A 17563-nucleotide genomic window follows, 5' to 3' on the forward strand; every position below is an offset into this window, starting at 1 on the left:
AAGACAAACGTACCCTTAGTCATTTCAGAGTGACCTCACCACAGAAACAAATGATAACTAGTAGATCATGTTTTTTTAAATTAAAAAATACATTCCAAGACATCTCTCCATCATTTCTGATCAGAATACTGACTCAAACTGACTGTTTCGCTGTGGCAGACGAGCGATGTGCCATATATTCCATAAAGTCCTACGCTTACTCCCCACTAGTACACTCGCCTGAGGCAAAGGAGGCCAAATGTGACCTGCATTTGGTAGCACTACTGCCCGGACGGCTGGTGCCAGTGGTGGCGCTGCTGCTAGCGGCATTCATATTCTTAATCGTTTGTATGTGGGTCTATTTGTTTTGCACTACTCCATCCATTGCTAGTGCCACTTCTTTCAGCACACATTTTGCACACAAATATTATATTTCCAAAAACGTTAAACCTCACTTATCCAACCTTTGATAAAAAGGAATGATAGGTGGGGAAAATGTGATGCCCAAAGAGCCTAATGCAACAATAGGAACAAAACTGTTCCTTCCTCCGATCACATAGAATCTTATCGGCAGTAACTGCCATCTTCTATCTCAGGAATGTAAATCTGTCCTCACTGAAGACAGATCTTACTCAAATTTAGGATTCTGTGAATGATCAGTCCAGGCGGGGAATGATTATTTCTCTGATTAACACAATGTGTATCAATGTGCACACAATGTAAGGCAGGCGGTCATGTCTGGATTTGGGGAGTTTCTTGTCTTTTTAAAAAACAATTAACCCCCCCCCCCCCTAATGTAAAACCAATTGCACTGGAAATGCAAAAACTCAGTACAGTCTCTTGTAACAAGTGGCACAATTTCTTACTTTTTCTCTTCTGTAAGAAAAATATTGAGCCAATGATATCGCTGCTTTCAAGTGCAAGGAGAATGATGAACAATGTGTAATTCAAATGCAGTAGGACAGATGTCAGCTACACCAGATCATTGATCAATCACACCAAGTCTGTCATTGCTGCTGATGCCACCTCTACTGTCTCTTGAACAATTCAATCTCTTTATTATTCGAAGACTAAGGCCACAGCCCCACTATCAGTATTCGGTCAGTATTTTTTCTCAGGAGAGGGAGCAAAAACCAGGTGAGGAACAATCAGAGAAAAAGTATAATAGAAACAAGTCACCAATTCTGTATTTATCACCCACTCCTGGTTTTGGCTCCCGCTCCTGAGAAACATGTATATTACTTACCGGTAATGTGTTTTTTCGGAACCTATGACAGCACAACGAGAGAGGGAATTAGGCACGTTGGGGGAATGGCATAGGCCAGACTGAAATCCCATCTGCACTGGAAGGAGTCTACTACTAAAGGATTTTCTGTGGGATTCAGTGAGCAGAACTTTTTTAATTTGCTGTTCTGACGAGTCGCAAATAGGTCGACCTCTGGAGACCCCCACATGGCCACTAGCTGACGGAAAACTGAATGATTTAGAGTCCATTCTCCCTGCAATAGTGGCCTGCGACTTAGAAAGTCTGCCCTCGTGTTGTCCTCTCCGCTGATATGAAGGGCCTTTAAAGAGAACTTTCACTTCCACTAGAGAAAATATCCTCCCCACAACCTGCACTAGTGATTTTGAGCGAGTTCCCCCCCTGGTGGTTCACATATGCCAGTGTGACCTGGTTGTCGGACAGAATTATTATGTGACGTCCTCGTAGAAGGGGTAAGAAGCTGATTAGTGCATTCTCTACTGCTCGTAGTTCCCACATGTTGGGAGACTCCAGAGTCTCCCCCTCTGACCAAGTCCCCTGTACTGGGTGGTTGTCTAGGTGTGCCCCCCACCCCTGGGACTGGCGTCTGTAGTAATTACTCTGGTAATAAGGGGAACCCAGGGGACGCCTGTCCGGAACATGTTCGTCATTAACCACCAATGCAGTGACTGAATTACATTGTGAGGGAGTGTTAATCTGCCCTCCAGATGCTCCCTGAGGATGATGATTTCGTTCTTTAGGATGTCCCATTGTAATTCCCTTGAATGAAATTGTGCCCAGCATACTGCTGGAATGTAGGAGGTGAGACCCCAGCAGAGACATGGCCCCCCTGAGAGTCATTACTGGGTTTGTTATGGCCGCTGAAACCAAACTTATTTTTTATTTTTTTCTGCTCGGGAAGGCGGCATTCCTGTTGAACCGAATCCAGACTAAGGCCTAAAAAGATCTGAGCTGTTTGCGGGATCAGTTTTGATTTTTCTAGGTTTAAACACCATCCTAATTTTTTTAAGATGGTGCACACCTGATCCACTTGGGCCAGGCAGTGATCGTGCGTTTTTCCCACTATTAGAAAGTCGTTCAAGTACGGGATTATCAATCTGTCTTCCTCCCTGAGATGAGCCGTAACCTCAGCTATAAGTTTTGTGAATATGCGGGGCGCCACTGCTAGGCCAAAGGGAAGAGCTCTGTACTGGAAGTGCCTGATGACTCCCTGTACAGTTACGGCTACTCTGAGGTATCTTTGAAAGTCGTGATGGATTGGCACATGATAATACGCATCTTTTAGGTCCAACACTGCCATGTAGCAGCCGGGAAATAGAAGGCTTATCGTTGATTTTATTGTTTCCATCTTAAATGATGGAATGTTCAGGAATTTGTTTAGGCCTTTCAAGTTGATGATTACTCTGCATAAGTTGTCCGGTTTCTTTATAAGGAATAAGGGAGAATATAACCCTCTTTCCTCTTGTGGTGATACCTCCAGTAAGACGTTCTTTTGCAGGAGACCTGAAATCTCTTCCTCCAGTGCCCCTGGTTCCAGTAGAGAGGATCTTAAGGCAGTTAGGATAAATCTCTCTGGTGGGTTCCTCAGAAATTCCAGTTTTAATCCTGATTTTATCAATTTGAGGATCCACCTGTTGGAAGAGATCCTTTCCCAGGCTGGAAGGAAGAGAGCCTCCCTCCCACCTGGGATAGAGTCATTTTGGGGGTTAACAACCATCTTGGGAGGGCCCGCCGAATAAAAACCCTTTCCCTTTTCTGGAAAGATTCTCCCATCTAGGTTGTTCTGTGGATGTTCTTCTGCGGCCAAATTTCTTCCTCCAAAAGGACTGCTTAAAAGCCGAGAAGGAAGATCTAGGAAATCCCTTCTTGTTGTCACCTGCTTTCTCAAGAACTGTGTCAAGAGAGGTACCGAAAAGAAAATCTCCTTCACACGGAAGAGAACATAGCTTTCATTTCCTCTGTATATCCCCTGGGCAACATTTCAGCCAGACTGCTCTACGGCCGGCATTAGACAGGGCCGCAGATCTTGCCATTAATCTGGCGGAATCCGCAGAGGCATCAGATAAGAAGGCCGTAGCTCCTTTCAATACTGGTAGAGAGGCCAGAATGGAGTCCTGTGACTCGTTTTTAACCTGGTCTTCTAACCTGTCTAACCAAACCATGAGGGATCTTGCCGTACAGGTTGCTTCTAAGGCTAGTTTCAATGCCCCTGCTGATAATTCCAAAGTACCCTTAAGGAAAGTATCTACCTTCCGGTCCAGTGGGTCCTTCAGCATCCCTGTATCTTCAAAAGGGAGATAAATTTTTTTTAGAAGCTTTGGACACCGCAACATCCAGCTTCTGGGCTTTATTCCAGGATGCAGTATCTTCCTCAAAGGGATATTTTCTTTTGAAGGAGAATGGAAGGGGACCATTTTTCTCCAGCCTATCCCACTCCTTCTTGATAAGTCCCTGCACCTTATCGTTAATAGGAAAAACTCTAATGTTTCTTCCGATCCAAGGTACCGAACATAATATCTTGTACAGATTTTTTTTGCCTTTAACTAAGCTATCAACACTCTCCAGGGGAAAACATTGACTTGTGCCTGTCTCGCTATCCGAAGAGGAAGAGTCAGAGTCAGTGGAGTCATCCAGCATTCCCTCATCGGATTCAGAGTCTGAAAGGGTGGGTGGTGTTTATGCTCTATGGGTCTGGGACGCTTCTTTTACCTGGCAAAACAATTTTGGCGATCTTTCCACCTCAGACCTAATATGGGTTTTTAAATTTGAAGCAAAGTCCGGAGTTCCCTCCGAAATGGTTTCCTCAATACACGGCTGGCATAACTTTTTGGGCCAGTCTTTAGTCAGACCCCGTTCACACAGGGCACACACACTGTACTTGGATTTCCCCGTACATTTCTTAGGGACATCCTGACCATATAAAAGGAGGAAGGAGACTGTGTGAGAGACAAAACAGAAAAAAGTCTACATTAATACGTCGACTTTCACGTAGCTCACTCACCACCCAGTAGATAAAAACAGGGAACCGGAACGAGAGGCAGGACTGTATCCGAAACTTCTCCTCGGGAGATCGTGGAATCATCGATCCTGCTTGAGCTATGCCAGCTGGATCTTAAATCCTTGGTGCTGCGTGTCCCAGAACGCCCACTGCTCCTGCTCTGCGGTGGATGCTGCTCCTGGGTGCGCTTCTAGCGCCGAGGCTGCTGCGGCTGCTCTATCTCCTCGGGCTGCGGCAGCTGCAGCATGGTCTGCTGCTCTTGCTGCTGATGCGGTGGGGAGGGCTGCTGTGAGGCCATTACGGTGCACTGCGCCCCTGCCTAGCCGGTGATCTACCCTTAAGTACTCTCATTGTGCAAGGGAGATTACCGGCCGGCGTTCCCACAGCTTCCGGTACCTTCCCCGAAAATTACATCCGGGGGTCAGAGGTCCCAGTGCGCGTCATCGGGGCACGACTTTCGGTTCGTCGCTTCCGGTCGCGCCTCGTGACGTCACATTCGGGATGCGGGGTTGCCGGCTACCATGCGGTGTAGGTGCCACAAACCCCCGCCCGCACGCGAGGAGACCAAATGTCGGCACCCTCCATGGCACACGGGACCGGCTGCAGCAGAGACTGTGCCCTGCCACAACCGACCGGCCCTGGTAAGATAATCTTGCTGCTGTCGCCGCCGACGAGAAGGAAGATCCCCCAACAAGGACAGGAAACCACTGAGGCAGAGAGAGGCGCCGCCCTTTTTATCTTGAAGGTTTCCTGTCCTTGAAGGGCGGATCCCCTCTCTTGTTGTGCAGTCATGGGTGACAGAAAAAAAATACTGATCGAATACTGACCAAATACTGATAGTGGGACTAAGCCCTAACTACTACACTCATCAGCTTCAATGCTGCAGTTGTACGACAGTATGGAGGAGTATTTGTCCAATGCCTCAGGGCTTTTTCCCTAAGCTCCTGTTTTTCCTTTAATTTAGAGTTCTGCCCGCTACACTATAAAATCCTAAAATGGCTGCTGCTTTCCCGGCTTCAACTTTTATAGTGGCTCTGATATTCACTTTTTAGTTATTATGCTTACTTATATAGCACCATCAGTTTACACAGAGCTTTAGAGATATTGTCATCACTGTCCCCATTGATGCTCACAATCTAAACTCCTTATCAGTGTATCTTTGGTTTATGGGAGGAAAAGCATGCAAAAACGAGGGGAACTTAGAAACTCCTTGCAGATGTTGTCCTTGGTGGGATTTGAATCTAAAACCCCAGTGTTAACCACGGAGCTACTGTGCTGCCCTTATTGGCTGCGATATACCATGTGATGTGATAGTTGCAAGACATTATGGGGAAGGCAGAGTCTTCTGTTGCTGATGCAATCTTCTGCTATGTGTAAAATGGCGGTGGGTATTTTTCAAAACCTTTCATGCAAATCGAAGAGTAAATTGTTTGAATTTGCGAAACCTGTGATTAAGATTCTATAAGAATTTGACTTGCATTGAATCAATAAACGCAAATTTAAAAAAAAAAAAAAAAAAAGATTATGCATCTCTTGACAGGATCCCTTTCTATTTTCAGGCTGGCCCAAAAAGATTAGCTTTTTCATCTGCAACAAGCCTGTACGTTCTGTTCTCCTTGTATTTGTGAGAGCTATGAGCTAATCATTATTCGCTACACAACATATAACGTACAGTAACGTCATATGTTATGTCCCTGCCTTTGATGTGAGCTAGCAAGCCTGTCAGATGATGGCCGATTTATTCACTCATCTGTCTCTAGCAGATAGAGCGGAGATCTGCCAGCGGTTGTTAATCTGTTAAATGCCGTTGTCAAACTTTGACAGCGGCTATTAACACGCGCCGGCAGAGTGGGTGTGTTATTGCACACGTGCCCATGACGTGATCACAGGGCGCAGATAGGTTGCCATGATGTTTAGCTAGGAGATCGTGATTTTAGCTATGCATAGCAGTGCATTTATGTACAGCGCAATTGTTCAGTTAACTGCAGCTTCAAGTAGGGGACTAACGATTTCTGTAAAGTGAAATATATGAAAAAATTGAAAAATAAAATTACAAATCCACCCCACCACCCCCATCTTTTGCTACAATAAAAAAATACACACTTTGGTATCACTGTGTATGGAAAAGTCAGATCAATCAAAAATAAAATAATTTAATACGATAGGTAAAAAGTGTAATGAGGAAAAAAAGTTAAAAACACCAGTATTACGTTTTTTTGGCTGTCGCAACATTGCAATAGCGGGCGATCAAGACATCATATCTACCTCAAAATGGTATCAGTAAAAAAATCAGCTCAAGGTGCAAAAAGTAAGACCTCACACAGCCCCATATCCCAAAAATGGAAAACTGATATTCTTTACACTTCCTCAATCATTCACTCACCTTGAGACTCCAGCTCGGATTCATCTACAGCTTCCCATTTAGATGGTGCAACCTTGAAAATTGGCTCGTTCTTTTTGTCGTCACCGATATCCACTTTAATAGCAAAGATAAAAACCAGCAGAAGTAGTGAGGAAATACTGCATCATGTGAAAACTAGCAATATACAGCTGCAATGTGAGAAACAGAACACCCTTACAAGGAAGGCCATCCAAGTCATCATCAAGAGATTTCAATGGTACTCCATCCAAATCATCAAGTGCGACACTATCAATAAGAATTCCATCCACATCCTCCAATGGAGCTCCATCTAATTCTTCCTCAATTGGCGCACCATCCAAGTCATCTACTATTTCCTACGGACATAAAATGGAAATGTGTAAGCATTATGGGGAAGAAATGTTGCGCTTTCTCATGGCATTACACGGTACTTACCTCAGGTTCTTTCTCTTCAATATTTACAAGACCGAGGAATACGTTTTGCAATTTGATCAAAAAGGGCTCGGGATAAATTGTCCAGTCTTCCCAGGCACGAAAGCAAGCCATAACGCGTTGCTGTACAGAGAAAAAAAGCATAGAATAAAAATTATTGAAGAATTTGTTCTTGCGAGGAAAACCTTTTGAAGTGGCAGTCCAGAGTAACCAAAAGTGCATGAGCAGTCCTGGGACGAAAGCTCACATTGGTCCTCAAATTTAATACACTGTTTGGGCCACTTCTACATCAGTAATCTAAGGTAAAGTTACATTTTCAAAGTATTTTATGCAAGTATCCTGTAAACCTATGTCTAAAACTCAAAACTGTAAATACAGTAGGACAGCATTAACTAACCATGTCTTTTTTTAGACAGCGTGAAGTAAAATGAGATCTTAACATGCCCCAAATCTACAGTGGCTAAAATTTGTGCGAACATTTTGGCACCCAGTGGCGCTTGCATGCCCCCCCTTTCCTGCTACTCCATGCAGACACAATGTATTTTTTAGATTTTAAGACGCACTCAAACCCTCCCCTCCCAAATTTGGCCGGAAAATGTGGGTGCGTCTTATAACCCGAAGGTAGAATCTGGGTGGGCTGGTGGGTCACAGAATGCAGGGTCAATGCATCAGGAGGCCAGCGGCGGCAGGAGTGGGGCAATGTTGCGGGCCCCGGGCTGGGAGAAGGGGTTGATCTCGGCGCTGCGAGGCTGGGCTCTCTTAAGACAACAGCGCTCTGCGGAAGTCCTCCTTTCTATCAATTACGCTGCGGTGGGCTTCAGGAAAATGGCCGCCGGAGTCGGCGAATGCGCAGATTGAGATCTCTTCCCGAGCCGCAGCCCAATCTCCTCCCAGCCGGGGGTCCACAGCAGCGCCCCACTCCTGCCGTCAGCCTCCTGAAGCAGCGACACTGCAACCTGTGACCCCGCTCCACCGACCCCCCAGTAAGCTACCGTAAAATGGGACTATGCACCACCATTTTATTTAAAAAATTATTTTTTCTATTTTCACCCAAAAAATTTGGGGTGCATCTTATAGTCCACAAAATATGGGAAATTTATGCCACTTTTTTTGTTAAAAAAAAAAAAAAAAAAAAAAATTTACTGTAGGAGGACTGTTGGCCTTGCTCGGCCACATATCCACTAGGCTATGCGCCACCCCATTTTCAAGAAGCTGGAGGATGTGACATAAAGACGGCAAAAATCATCAAAATTACAATTTGTGCAGAAATGCTGCATAATTTCAAGCGGTTTTAAGCAAGAAAACTGTTGAAAACTGCTTGATTAATCGGAACCATGATGTGATATAAGGTATGCATACAAGTTTTTTTTATACATAAATTGAACCATAATTCTGAAAACATGAGTAAATCTCATCACCTGTTCCTGAAAAAAAGAATAGAATTCACTCACCTTAAAATTTTCTGACTGTAGGTGACCTTGTATGGCTCTATAGGCAGCATTCAAATCAGCAAAAATTTGGCATAATTTATTTTCAAAGCTGAAAAAATAATGAAGAAATGTAGATTCATTCCACGCATAAACTTATCCAACAATTAAATTTAAAACCAAAACACCTTTAAGGGAGGCTTAAAGGGAACCTGTCATTAGACTCATGCTGCCCACACCATGAGCAGCATGAATCAGAGCCTGCCTGACTGATTCAGAGGAAAAAAAAAGCTTCAAAAAGTTTTTCATACTCTTGTCTATTCACCTACATACTGTGCTTCTGTATTTTGTATGTAGTAAAACCTTGCAAATACTTACAATTTTCTATAGTATGATGCATTGGCAACTTTAGCCGAAGAGTTATACAAGACATCTGACACCAGGTACAGTCTGGCGATCTGTTTAGAAATGGAGTACAGGCATCATAATAAGTACAAAATACAATTAGTAAAATATACAATCCAATGCAAGAACTAAGGACAATGTAGCAATAAGATGTACAGCAAAAACTATACCTTTTTTGGGAGAGGGGTTTTCAGTATTGACAGTGATTCTGTTATACAATCTACAATTTCTTCTGCCGCTTCTGCGTGGGTAAGACAAAACATCATAGCTTCACCAATGTCGTTCTTCCTAGGGGTCAGTCCACGTAACACTTCTTCTAACTTGTCCCTTTGTCTAAAGTTAAAATAAAGTTAGTAAGGTTTCATCGGCTCAGTAACAGGCTGCTCTGCTGAAGATGGGAAGTCACCGCTGCAGTCGATCAAAGACCCGTTGCAGTAGTGTAAGGCAGCACTGAACTCATGGAGAACTAAAATGGACAACATCTGCAAGGAGTTTGTATGTTCTCCCCGTATTTGCGTGTGTTTCCTCCGGTTTCCTCCTACACCCCAAAGACATACTGATAGGGAATCTAGATTGTGAGCCCCAATGGGGACAGTGGTGTAGTCTGTAAAGCACTGTGCAATTAATGGCGCTATATAAGAGAGTAAAATAAATACTTGGGAGTCGGGTGACTGCCTACTCTAGCCACAGACTCTGGAGAAATCTGAAAGTGTGCAGTGCACACTTTTAGCAAAAGACCGGACAACCCCTTTAAGTCCCCCAAACACATGGAATTGGCCCAAACATCTAATGTACATGGCGGCCTTCTAACTCCCCTCTGACAGATTATGAGAGAGAAGGATTAAAAAAATTTTTTTTTTAGCCGATCCTTTTGCTCTTCAGGCAGACTTTGATAGCAGCTACTCAGCTGAGTGTAACCATAATAATGTGTATGAGAAACTGGTGAGAGATGGCGAAGGTGTAAGAGCACCTTTAAAAATTGATTAAACATATATAATATTCAGCCAAACCCAGTGGTGTTAGCCATTTATTTGTATTGGGGTCTCCAAACAGATGCTAGGGGAAAAATGGGGAATAAGCCACTGCCAGCTGTTTGCAGCTCATTCCCCTCACTACACTGACAAACTCTTGGTTGAACCTGTATGCTTAAGGTGGCGATCGGTAGTCAGCTATCTAAAGTGTATTAGCAGCTTCTGCTGTAGCTGCCATGCATGAATACATACTCCTCCTTGAGGGATCCTTTTTTGATGGGCTCCTCAACAAAAGTCTCCGTCTCCTGCTCCTCGGTCATACCATGCAAATATGGATTTAATGGCGGCGGCCTCCAGAAGGAGCCATTCTTAAACATTCGGAAGTCTTCTGTCCTCCACTTGGTAGGAGAATCCCCCTAAAAGTAAAAAAAAAAAAAAATCTAGCATTATTACTAATGATTTAAGAAAAAAATGAAGTTCTTCTGTAATTTTATAGTACTTGCCTGTAATATTGAGTATAGCTTCCACCTGTAGTATACATGCGCTGGTGTCTGGTTTTCAAACAGGAACCTTTTATAGACAGATATGGATATTTAGGACATTAATGGGCAACCATAACGAATTTTCGTAACGCAATTTGACGACCGCTACAAGAATTCTTTCGTCCACATGCGTATTTACAAAAAATACTGTGAATACCAAGACAAATTTTAGAGACAGTAAAAATACAATTGTTCCAACAATAACCCCTCGACGTCCATACCTGAACATGGGATTGTTGATTTCTCTGTTCATGATCATAGCTTCAAACATTGGACCTTCACGCACCACGAACTCGATCATGCGATGGATCAGAGCGAGTAAATTCCTACAACGACAGCAGAGTTAAAGAAAAATGTATTCACACCCTACCTACTAGTTGGCTCCACCTACACTGGTTACTACAGACTCGGCAATGTGTTAACATACTGCATGGACATGAGGTGTACGTGAGAGTGTCCACTGTCATATGGCTGTAAATGTAAAGGCCCCGTCACACTTAGCGAAGCTACAGCGATCCCGATAACGATACGACCTGTCAGGGATCGTTGCTGCGTCGCTATGTGATCGCTGGTGAGCTGTCAGGCAGGCTCACCAGCGATCAGGGGAGCAGCGACATCGTGGAAAGAATCTTTCCATGATGTCCTGCTCCTGGTTAACAGCCTGCTGAAGCAGGAGCAGGCTGGCAACCATGATAAACAGCGGGTTACTAGGGGCACACGCGTACCTAGTAACCCGCTGTTTATCATGGTTACCACTCTGCTACGGTGAGCGGGAGGTTACCGCTCACCGTAGCAGAGTGGTAACCATGATAAACCGCGGGTTACTAAGTGCGCGTGTGCCCCTAGTAACCCGCTGTTTATCATGGTTACCAGCCTGATCGCTGCTCCCGCTGGTCACACACAGCGATGTGTGCTGACCAGCGGCAGGGCAAAGACCAAAAAATTGTCCAGGACATTTTGCAGCGATCAGCGACCTCACAGCAGGGGCCTGATCGCTGCAAAGTGTCACACAGATACATCGCTGATGAGGTCGCTGTAGCGTCACCAAAACAGTGACTCAGCAGCGATCTCGCTATGCGAGACGGGGGCTTTAGTTAGATTTGGGAGGTCCTATAGCAGCTGAGGGATCAGTCCCAAAAAAAGCATGGAGAAACAACTAAGCTTTTAAGCTACATGGTTGTAACAAGGATCATGTTGCTACAATCAAAGGATTTCCAGCCAAATCATAGCAAACATTTGGGGATTATTTTGCTTCTTACAGAGATATTGGCATTTTAGAAATTACAATTGGAAGTGATTTAAAGAAGCAATCAAGTCTACAAGATCGGTGTGGGTCCTCCGATAGTGTTGCATGTACTTTACTGTAATGATTAAAGGAGCATGTGGTCACACACATAATATGGAGAGACTCACACTGATAGAACAATTATCACCAATCCAGTGGATAGGGATCATTTATATAAACCCGAATACCCCTTTAAATATGAACAAAAAATATGTAACTACACTTCCTATTGTTCCTTAAGCAAATGATGCCAATATTTAAATGATGCCAATATTTCTAAAAAGAAAAAGACAATTAAGAATTATTTGCTCATCACTAACATTTATTAATATATGCCTTTTTTGTTTTGGGGTGGGGGGGGACTATAGTTTTAATGAAAAATAGAGGGGTGGTCATTAATGCGAGAATATATATTTTACCATACATTGCAATCAACCTTATTCATCCCACATTCTAAATTAGGTTTATTAGCAAAATATACAAACTTCCCGATGTTTGCATTCAACTAAATTAAACAAATTTATATATCTCAACACAATTAATGTAACAAGTGGTTTCTCCAAATTCATCACAAAATGCCACTTTTATTGAGTCACAGAATTATTCACCCCCTGAATAGTATCCCATATAAGAGCACACATTTACAAGTCAGGTGTTGTCTCTGTCACAACAAATCAAGGGCTTCATTTGTTACATCAGATGTTCCCGAGATAAAACACATTGAATATCTGGACTGGCAAGGAGTCTGTTAAGTGTCACATATGACTGCATTTTAGAAATTTGAAGTAGTCAAGAAAGTTGTCCATAAAGTTAAGAGATCATTGCCTTGCACAAACAAGGAAAAGAATACAAAAAGATAGTAAAGACTGTTACTGATAGTAATGACTGTTCCTAGAGATATAGCTGAAAGCAGAGTTCACAGGTTCAAAGTTATAGAAACACTGGCTACACTGACTGGAACTGGTAGAAAGAAGAAGAACTTCTCCAGAATCCTAGGAGCTAGAGGTCAAAAACCCTTGTGTGGCTGCAAAAGACCTGCAGTAAGATTTCGGAGGCACCAGGCCCTGAGGTTTCAATTTGCACAGTAGAATGCATGCAAATCACTGAAGGTCCCAGTGTTTGTACTCAAAGACATACATCTCTACTGACCCAAAGGCACAAGAAAAGTAGTCTCCAATATGCTTAAAAAAACTAAAATAAAAGTCAGAGGTTTTGGGATTCCTTTCCATGATGAAATAAAAGTGGAACTTTTTATGCAAATTAATAAGCGGTATGTCTGGAAAAGAAAGAATGAAGCATACGCTGAAAATAACACCCTACCTACAGTGAAGCATAGCAGTGGCTCAGTGATGTTCTGTGGTTGCTTTGCTTCCCTCAGGCATTAGAAACCTGCAGAGTGTGGAGCACAATATGGATTCCATCAAGTATCAGGAAATCCTAGGAGAAAATATCAGATTTTCTATGGGCGTCACAGAACTTTCAAACAGGACACTGATCCCACTTATACCTCAAAGCTTGGTTTCAGAAGAAATCCTTGGATATTACGGAGAAGCTATCAGTCACATGATTTGAACCCCATAAAAAATCTTTGGTAGGATTTGAAGGAGGTTGCAACATGCAAACCCAAGAATATTAGTGGAGACCATTGCTTAAGAGGAATGTGCTAAGATATCTGAGGAACGCTGCCAGAAGTCTTGCGATCAAGTCATAACAGCAAAAGGTGCTCTACTGAGTACTAAAAACCATTGTCATGAAGGGGATGAATAATTCTGAGTTCTACAGTAATCAGTAAAGGTGGAATTTTGTCATATTAGTTGCATTGAGCTATTTAAAGAAGCACTCCCAATAATTTTTTTTATTAGCTAAACCTGCGTAAATGATTGTTTAACGTAGTGTAAATATGTTGATATTCTTACCTTCCTTAATGTTCCCCAGTTTCCATCGCAGTTTTGGTCATTTTCTCACTCGTGTGACTTTTATTCCAACTCTCTGGATCACACTGGGGTTTATGCGTGAGCTGGATGTCGATTGTACAAGGTAAGTCTACGGATCAGCAGATTGAGGCTTCATAGACTTACATTTTATTAGTGACTTCCGGCTCACGCAAACCAAAAGTGATCTGGAGAGTTGGAATGGAAGTCATGTGAGAGGGAAGAGATCTAGAGCAGCACTGGAAACTGAGGAAGACGGAGGTCGGTAAGAATATTAGCAAACTTACACTACAGTAGACACATTTACACAGGTTTAGCTTCTGTAAATTGTTCCTGTTTCAAAAGATCATTGTAAAAAAAGAAATGCAGAAAGTATACACATTGGCTTATAAACCTAATTTATAATAATTACAATTTGTCAACTGAATAATTGTGATTGCAACTGTATATATATTACGGGGAAAAAATAACCACCCGCCTATTTTTATTTTAAAGCGGGCATGCAACTTCTCTACAGACTGCATGCCGACACCAGCTAAGAAAATGGTCATCAAAAGAAAACCCTAAGCTTTTACACAAATTAGAAAATAAAAATAAGATTAAAAAAAAAGATTGACCTTCTGTCACAGGCAAAATGCTTGGTACTTGTATTCTACAGAAGCATATTTCAGATCCACATTGCTTTTCTTTTTTTTTTTTTTTAAATTAAAAAAAGAAATAAGGATAAATGCCAGAAAGAGGACAAACTCTTCCTGCCTCCTCCAAAAGGTAGTATTTGACACCATTAAATAAATGCATCAATAAAATTAGCATGGGAGAATGCAGACATGAAATATGATTTGTATAACTGACCCTATGCGTTATTTAGGAGTTACTGCTGCCGTTTCATATTTACAACTGAAAACTACTAATTCATAAAAGTGAATAAAAAAAAACAAACAAAAAATATATATTTTCTCAATATCATAAAAGTGTAATAGTACATTTCAGGGGGCAGAGGTCCAGAAAGCTTCACAAGGGGTTTAACTAAGTTTGTCAAATACAATAAAAAAAAAAAAAGACAAACACATGTGGGTCCTAGAAACCTATACCAGAGAAATTAATGTCTATGAATATGGAAGAAAAGCACTACAATTGTATAAGGCTATGAGAAGCTCGGGTGCTTAGCACAATGGTGCAGCTTAATCTGGTAAATTTCCAGTGGAGCACCAATACAGTAAAAATAAAAGTTATTTTCTGTTATGTGAAACCTATCTCGACATCAATGGCTACATCCAAAGGCCTTTTAAGAAGGCATCACTTTCAGAATGGGGAAATACAATACAAATCAATAAGAGTTGTGCTATGAATAATAATATTTGGCCAATAGGTGCTTTAATTATGACAACAACCACATTTATTGGAGTCGATCGTACCAATGTCTGGTCAAAATACTTTCCCATTCCTTCCCTTGATGTTTTCCTGGTCCCCCGCTGCCGCAGACAGTTCAGCTGTGGTGTTGCTCACCAGGGCCAATGTCAAAGTCTTTGTGAATTTGAGTTTGATTCATTTATTTTAAAGTAAGGTTGCTTTTTCATCTTGAAGAAAAGACTGCACTTCACTGAGCAAGAGTACAGTATCCTGATCTAACTATGAACGACCACACAAAAAAACCCTAACATTTAAGTTAGCAGCTCTTCAACTGCAGATTAAAGGAATGTATAAGCCTCCTTTTTTCTTCATCTTTAACAAGGCTTTTCTAAAACATATTTTTTTACATTTTTATTGCATGAGTTTTGGCCAGTTTTCTTCATTCTTCTGAGGACAGTTTTTCCAGATTTTAATGTATTTATTTATTTTACAGCAATCAGACAAGAGAAACTTTTATAAGGTTAAGTTCTTACTGCGACACCAAAATCTTCCTCAAAAACGGCTTAAAAAACTTCAGATTTATTTTTATTGGGAATTCCACTTTGCTGTTCATATGAAGAGTTTAGTTTTTTTTATCCTGAAAAGGATTTGAAAAACACCTGCTGGGGAGGGGGAAAGTACAGGTCACTTTTTGAAGCAGATTCTGGTGGCATCTGTTCTAAACTTAGCACTGTCCAATCAAAAGGCTGCAAAAAAAACCAAAACACTGCAGGTAAAACATTTTTTTCCAAAACCTCTTCAGGAAAGAAAAACTCCAAAATAAAGGAGCATTTCAGAAGCAGTGTTCTTGAAAAACTCAGTTTTGAACTGCTCAAAAAGCTCAGTAGAAGACAAGTTGCTTCCCAATATGATGTGCATGGCGTGAGAGGTCCTAGTTACTTACTGTGAATGGTGGATCCCGCGTTATCTATGTAAAGGGTAAGTTCTTTCTCCGGCGCTCAAATACAGCCATTTTTCAAGCAGAAGATGCTTCAGGACTTGTTCCTTCTCTCTGGAGTTTTGTAAACATGAAGCACTTGTTCTTTTTGGCAGCACCAAGGTGTTTTATCAAACTTTTTTCTACTTTTCTTCAGCTTTGACATCTTTTTGTTGGCACTTTTAGAAAACGCTAGTGTTCTTTTCAGCAAAAATGGTGACCAAAAGTTCACAAAAGATGCATAAGTGTCTTTTTAACCTCCTCATTGACTTCTTTATTAAACATTAAGTATGTACATGTTCCTTCTTTTAAAAATACTTGATATCTTTTGGAAGCCTGAATTTTTAAGTCTGAATATATGAACAGCAAGTTGTTTTTGCACACAGTATAATAAGACCATTATTTTAATAAATTTGGTTAGCGCTTTTTTAAAAAAATTTTTTTACCAAACCCACTCAAAGAATAGCAGAAAAAGATGCTGTGTGAACATACCCAACGTCTGACTTTCCAATGTAACCCAGTCTGTGATAATGGGATGACTAATGAGAACTGATCATTACACCTGAAGCCAGCGATTGAGACACATGGGATGTGACTACTGCAGCAAGATGAACACAAAACTAGAAATACCACGGAAGAAAAACCCCATAAAAATAACTTTCTCCACAATTAATGGTGGTTACACAGAAATTACATGCGAGACCCCGGTAGGGTGGTATATTCTTATACCCTGTGTATATATTTGTTTAGCGCAGGTGACATTAGAATTTTTCAGGGACCTCTGACACCATGTCGACTCTTTAGGATGCCAATCTCCGCAGTCAGGTAGGCTGACAGTTTTGTAGGGTCGACTAGGGTCTGTTCACCATATTTCTGGTGTTCCTGACATACCCTTAATATCTTGTATTTGCCATTTTATATTTATAAGAGTTACATTTTTATATACTTTAATAAGATTATTAAGAGTTATTTTTCTCATGTGGTATTTCTTCTTCTGGCACCCCATATTGAGTATCTACACTTATTGGTTTTTCTCTGAACACAAAACTGGCAGGAAGGACCATGGACATGGCACTGGACTTCCAGAGAATAAAATCGGCAAGTATTGCTAGATTCGTTGTTTTAATACTATTCATGGCTGTGGGCAAATGGTGAAATATCCTGTTAGACTCTTTAAAGTGAACCGATGCGTTGATTCTCACTGCCTCAGGTTTGGGCAGAATGAATAAGATTGGCTGCCATGTCTGTTTAATACTAAAGCGGTGCGGCGTGGTTCAAGCAGCATGAATCAGTGGACATGTTCCTTTAATTCCCCTTATAGAGGAAATTAAACTTCCAAATTGAGAATTTAAGTTATAAAAATCGATACTTCTGTCATAAAATTCTCAACGAGCCCAATTACTTCAGTGTCCTGTCCCTTTTATTATGGTGTCAATTTTTTTTTTTAAGCAGCCAATCTCTGGGAAGCCACATGTGTATGATTACCAAGTTGTTCTGGGAATAAGTGGCAGTCTTATGATCCATTTACAGGGACTGACAGGGGGGCATAAAACGACTGCTGAAAGGTAAACCTTAGCATAGACATTAGCGGTCTTTTAATAGCCTGTTTACACAGGCAGACTG

General features: G+C 41.7%; 1 protein-coding gene across 4 annotated transcripts in view; it reads right to left on the minus strand.

The window, feature by feature from the left end:
- The window catches only part of U2SURP (U2 snRNP associated SURP domain containing), a 73049-nt gene that overhangs the window by 11045 nt on the left and 44441 nt on the right, over nucleotides 1-17563 (minus strand). For all 4 annotated transcript variants that reach the window (XM_073674670.1, XM_073674669.1, XM_073674668.1 and 1 more), the window contains 9 exons: nucleotides 10620-10724; nucleotides 10360-10426; nucleotides 10109-10272; nucleotides 9056-9218; nucleotides 8859-8938; nucleotides 8505-8592; nucleotides 7057-7176; nucleotides 6821-6977; nucleotides 6625-6717 (listed from right to left, as the gene is read on the minus strand). In XM_073674670.1, coding sequence (XP_073530771.1) covers nucleotides 6625-6717; nucleotides 6821-6977; nucleotides 7057-7176; nucleotides 8505-8592; nucleotides 8859-8938; nucleotides 9056-9218; nucleotides 10109-10272; nucleotides 10360-10426; nucleotides 10620-10724 — 1037 coding nt within the window. The remainder of the gene's footprint in view (nucleotides 1-6624; nucleotides 6718-6820; nucleotides 6978-7056; nucleotides 7177-8504; nucleotides 8593-8858; nucleotides 8939-9055; nucleotides 9219-10108; nucleotides 10273-10359; nucleotides 10427-10619; nucleotides 10725-17563) is intronic.

Source organism: Phyllobates terribilis, unplaced genomic scaffold, assembly GCF_046119375.1.
Source record: "Phyllobates terribilis strain yellow unplaced genomic scaffold, ASM4611937v1 Scaffold_3__8_contigs__length_932513732, whole genome shotgun sequence".
Classification (NCBI taxonomy): domain Eukaryota; kingdom Metazoa; phylum Chordata; class Amphibia; order Anura; family Dendrobatidae; genus Phyllobates; species Phyllobates terribilis.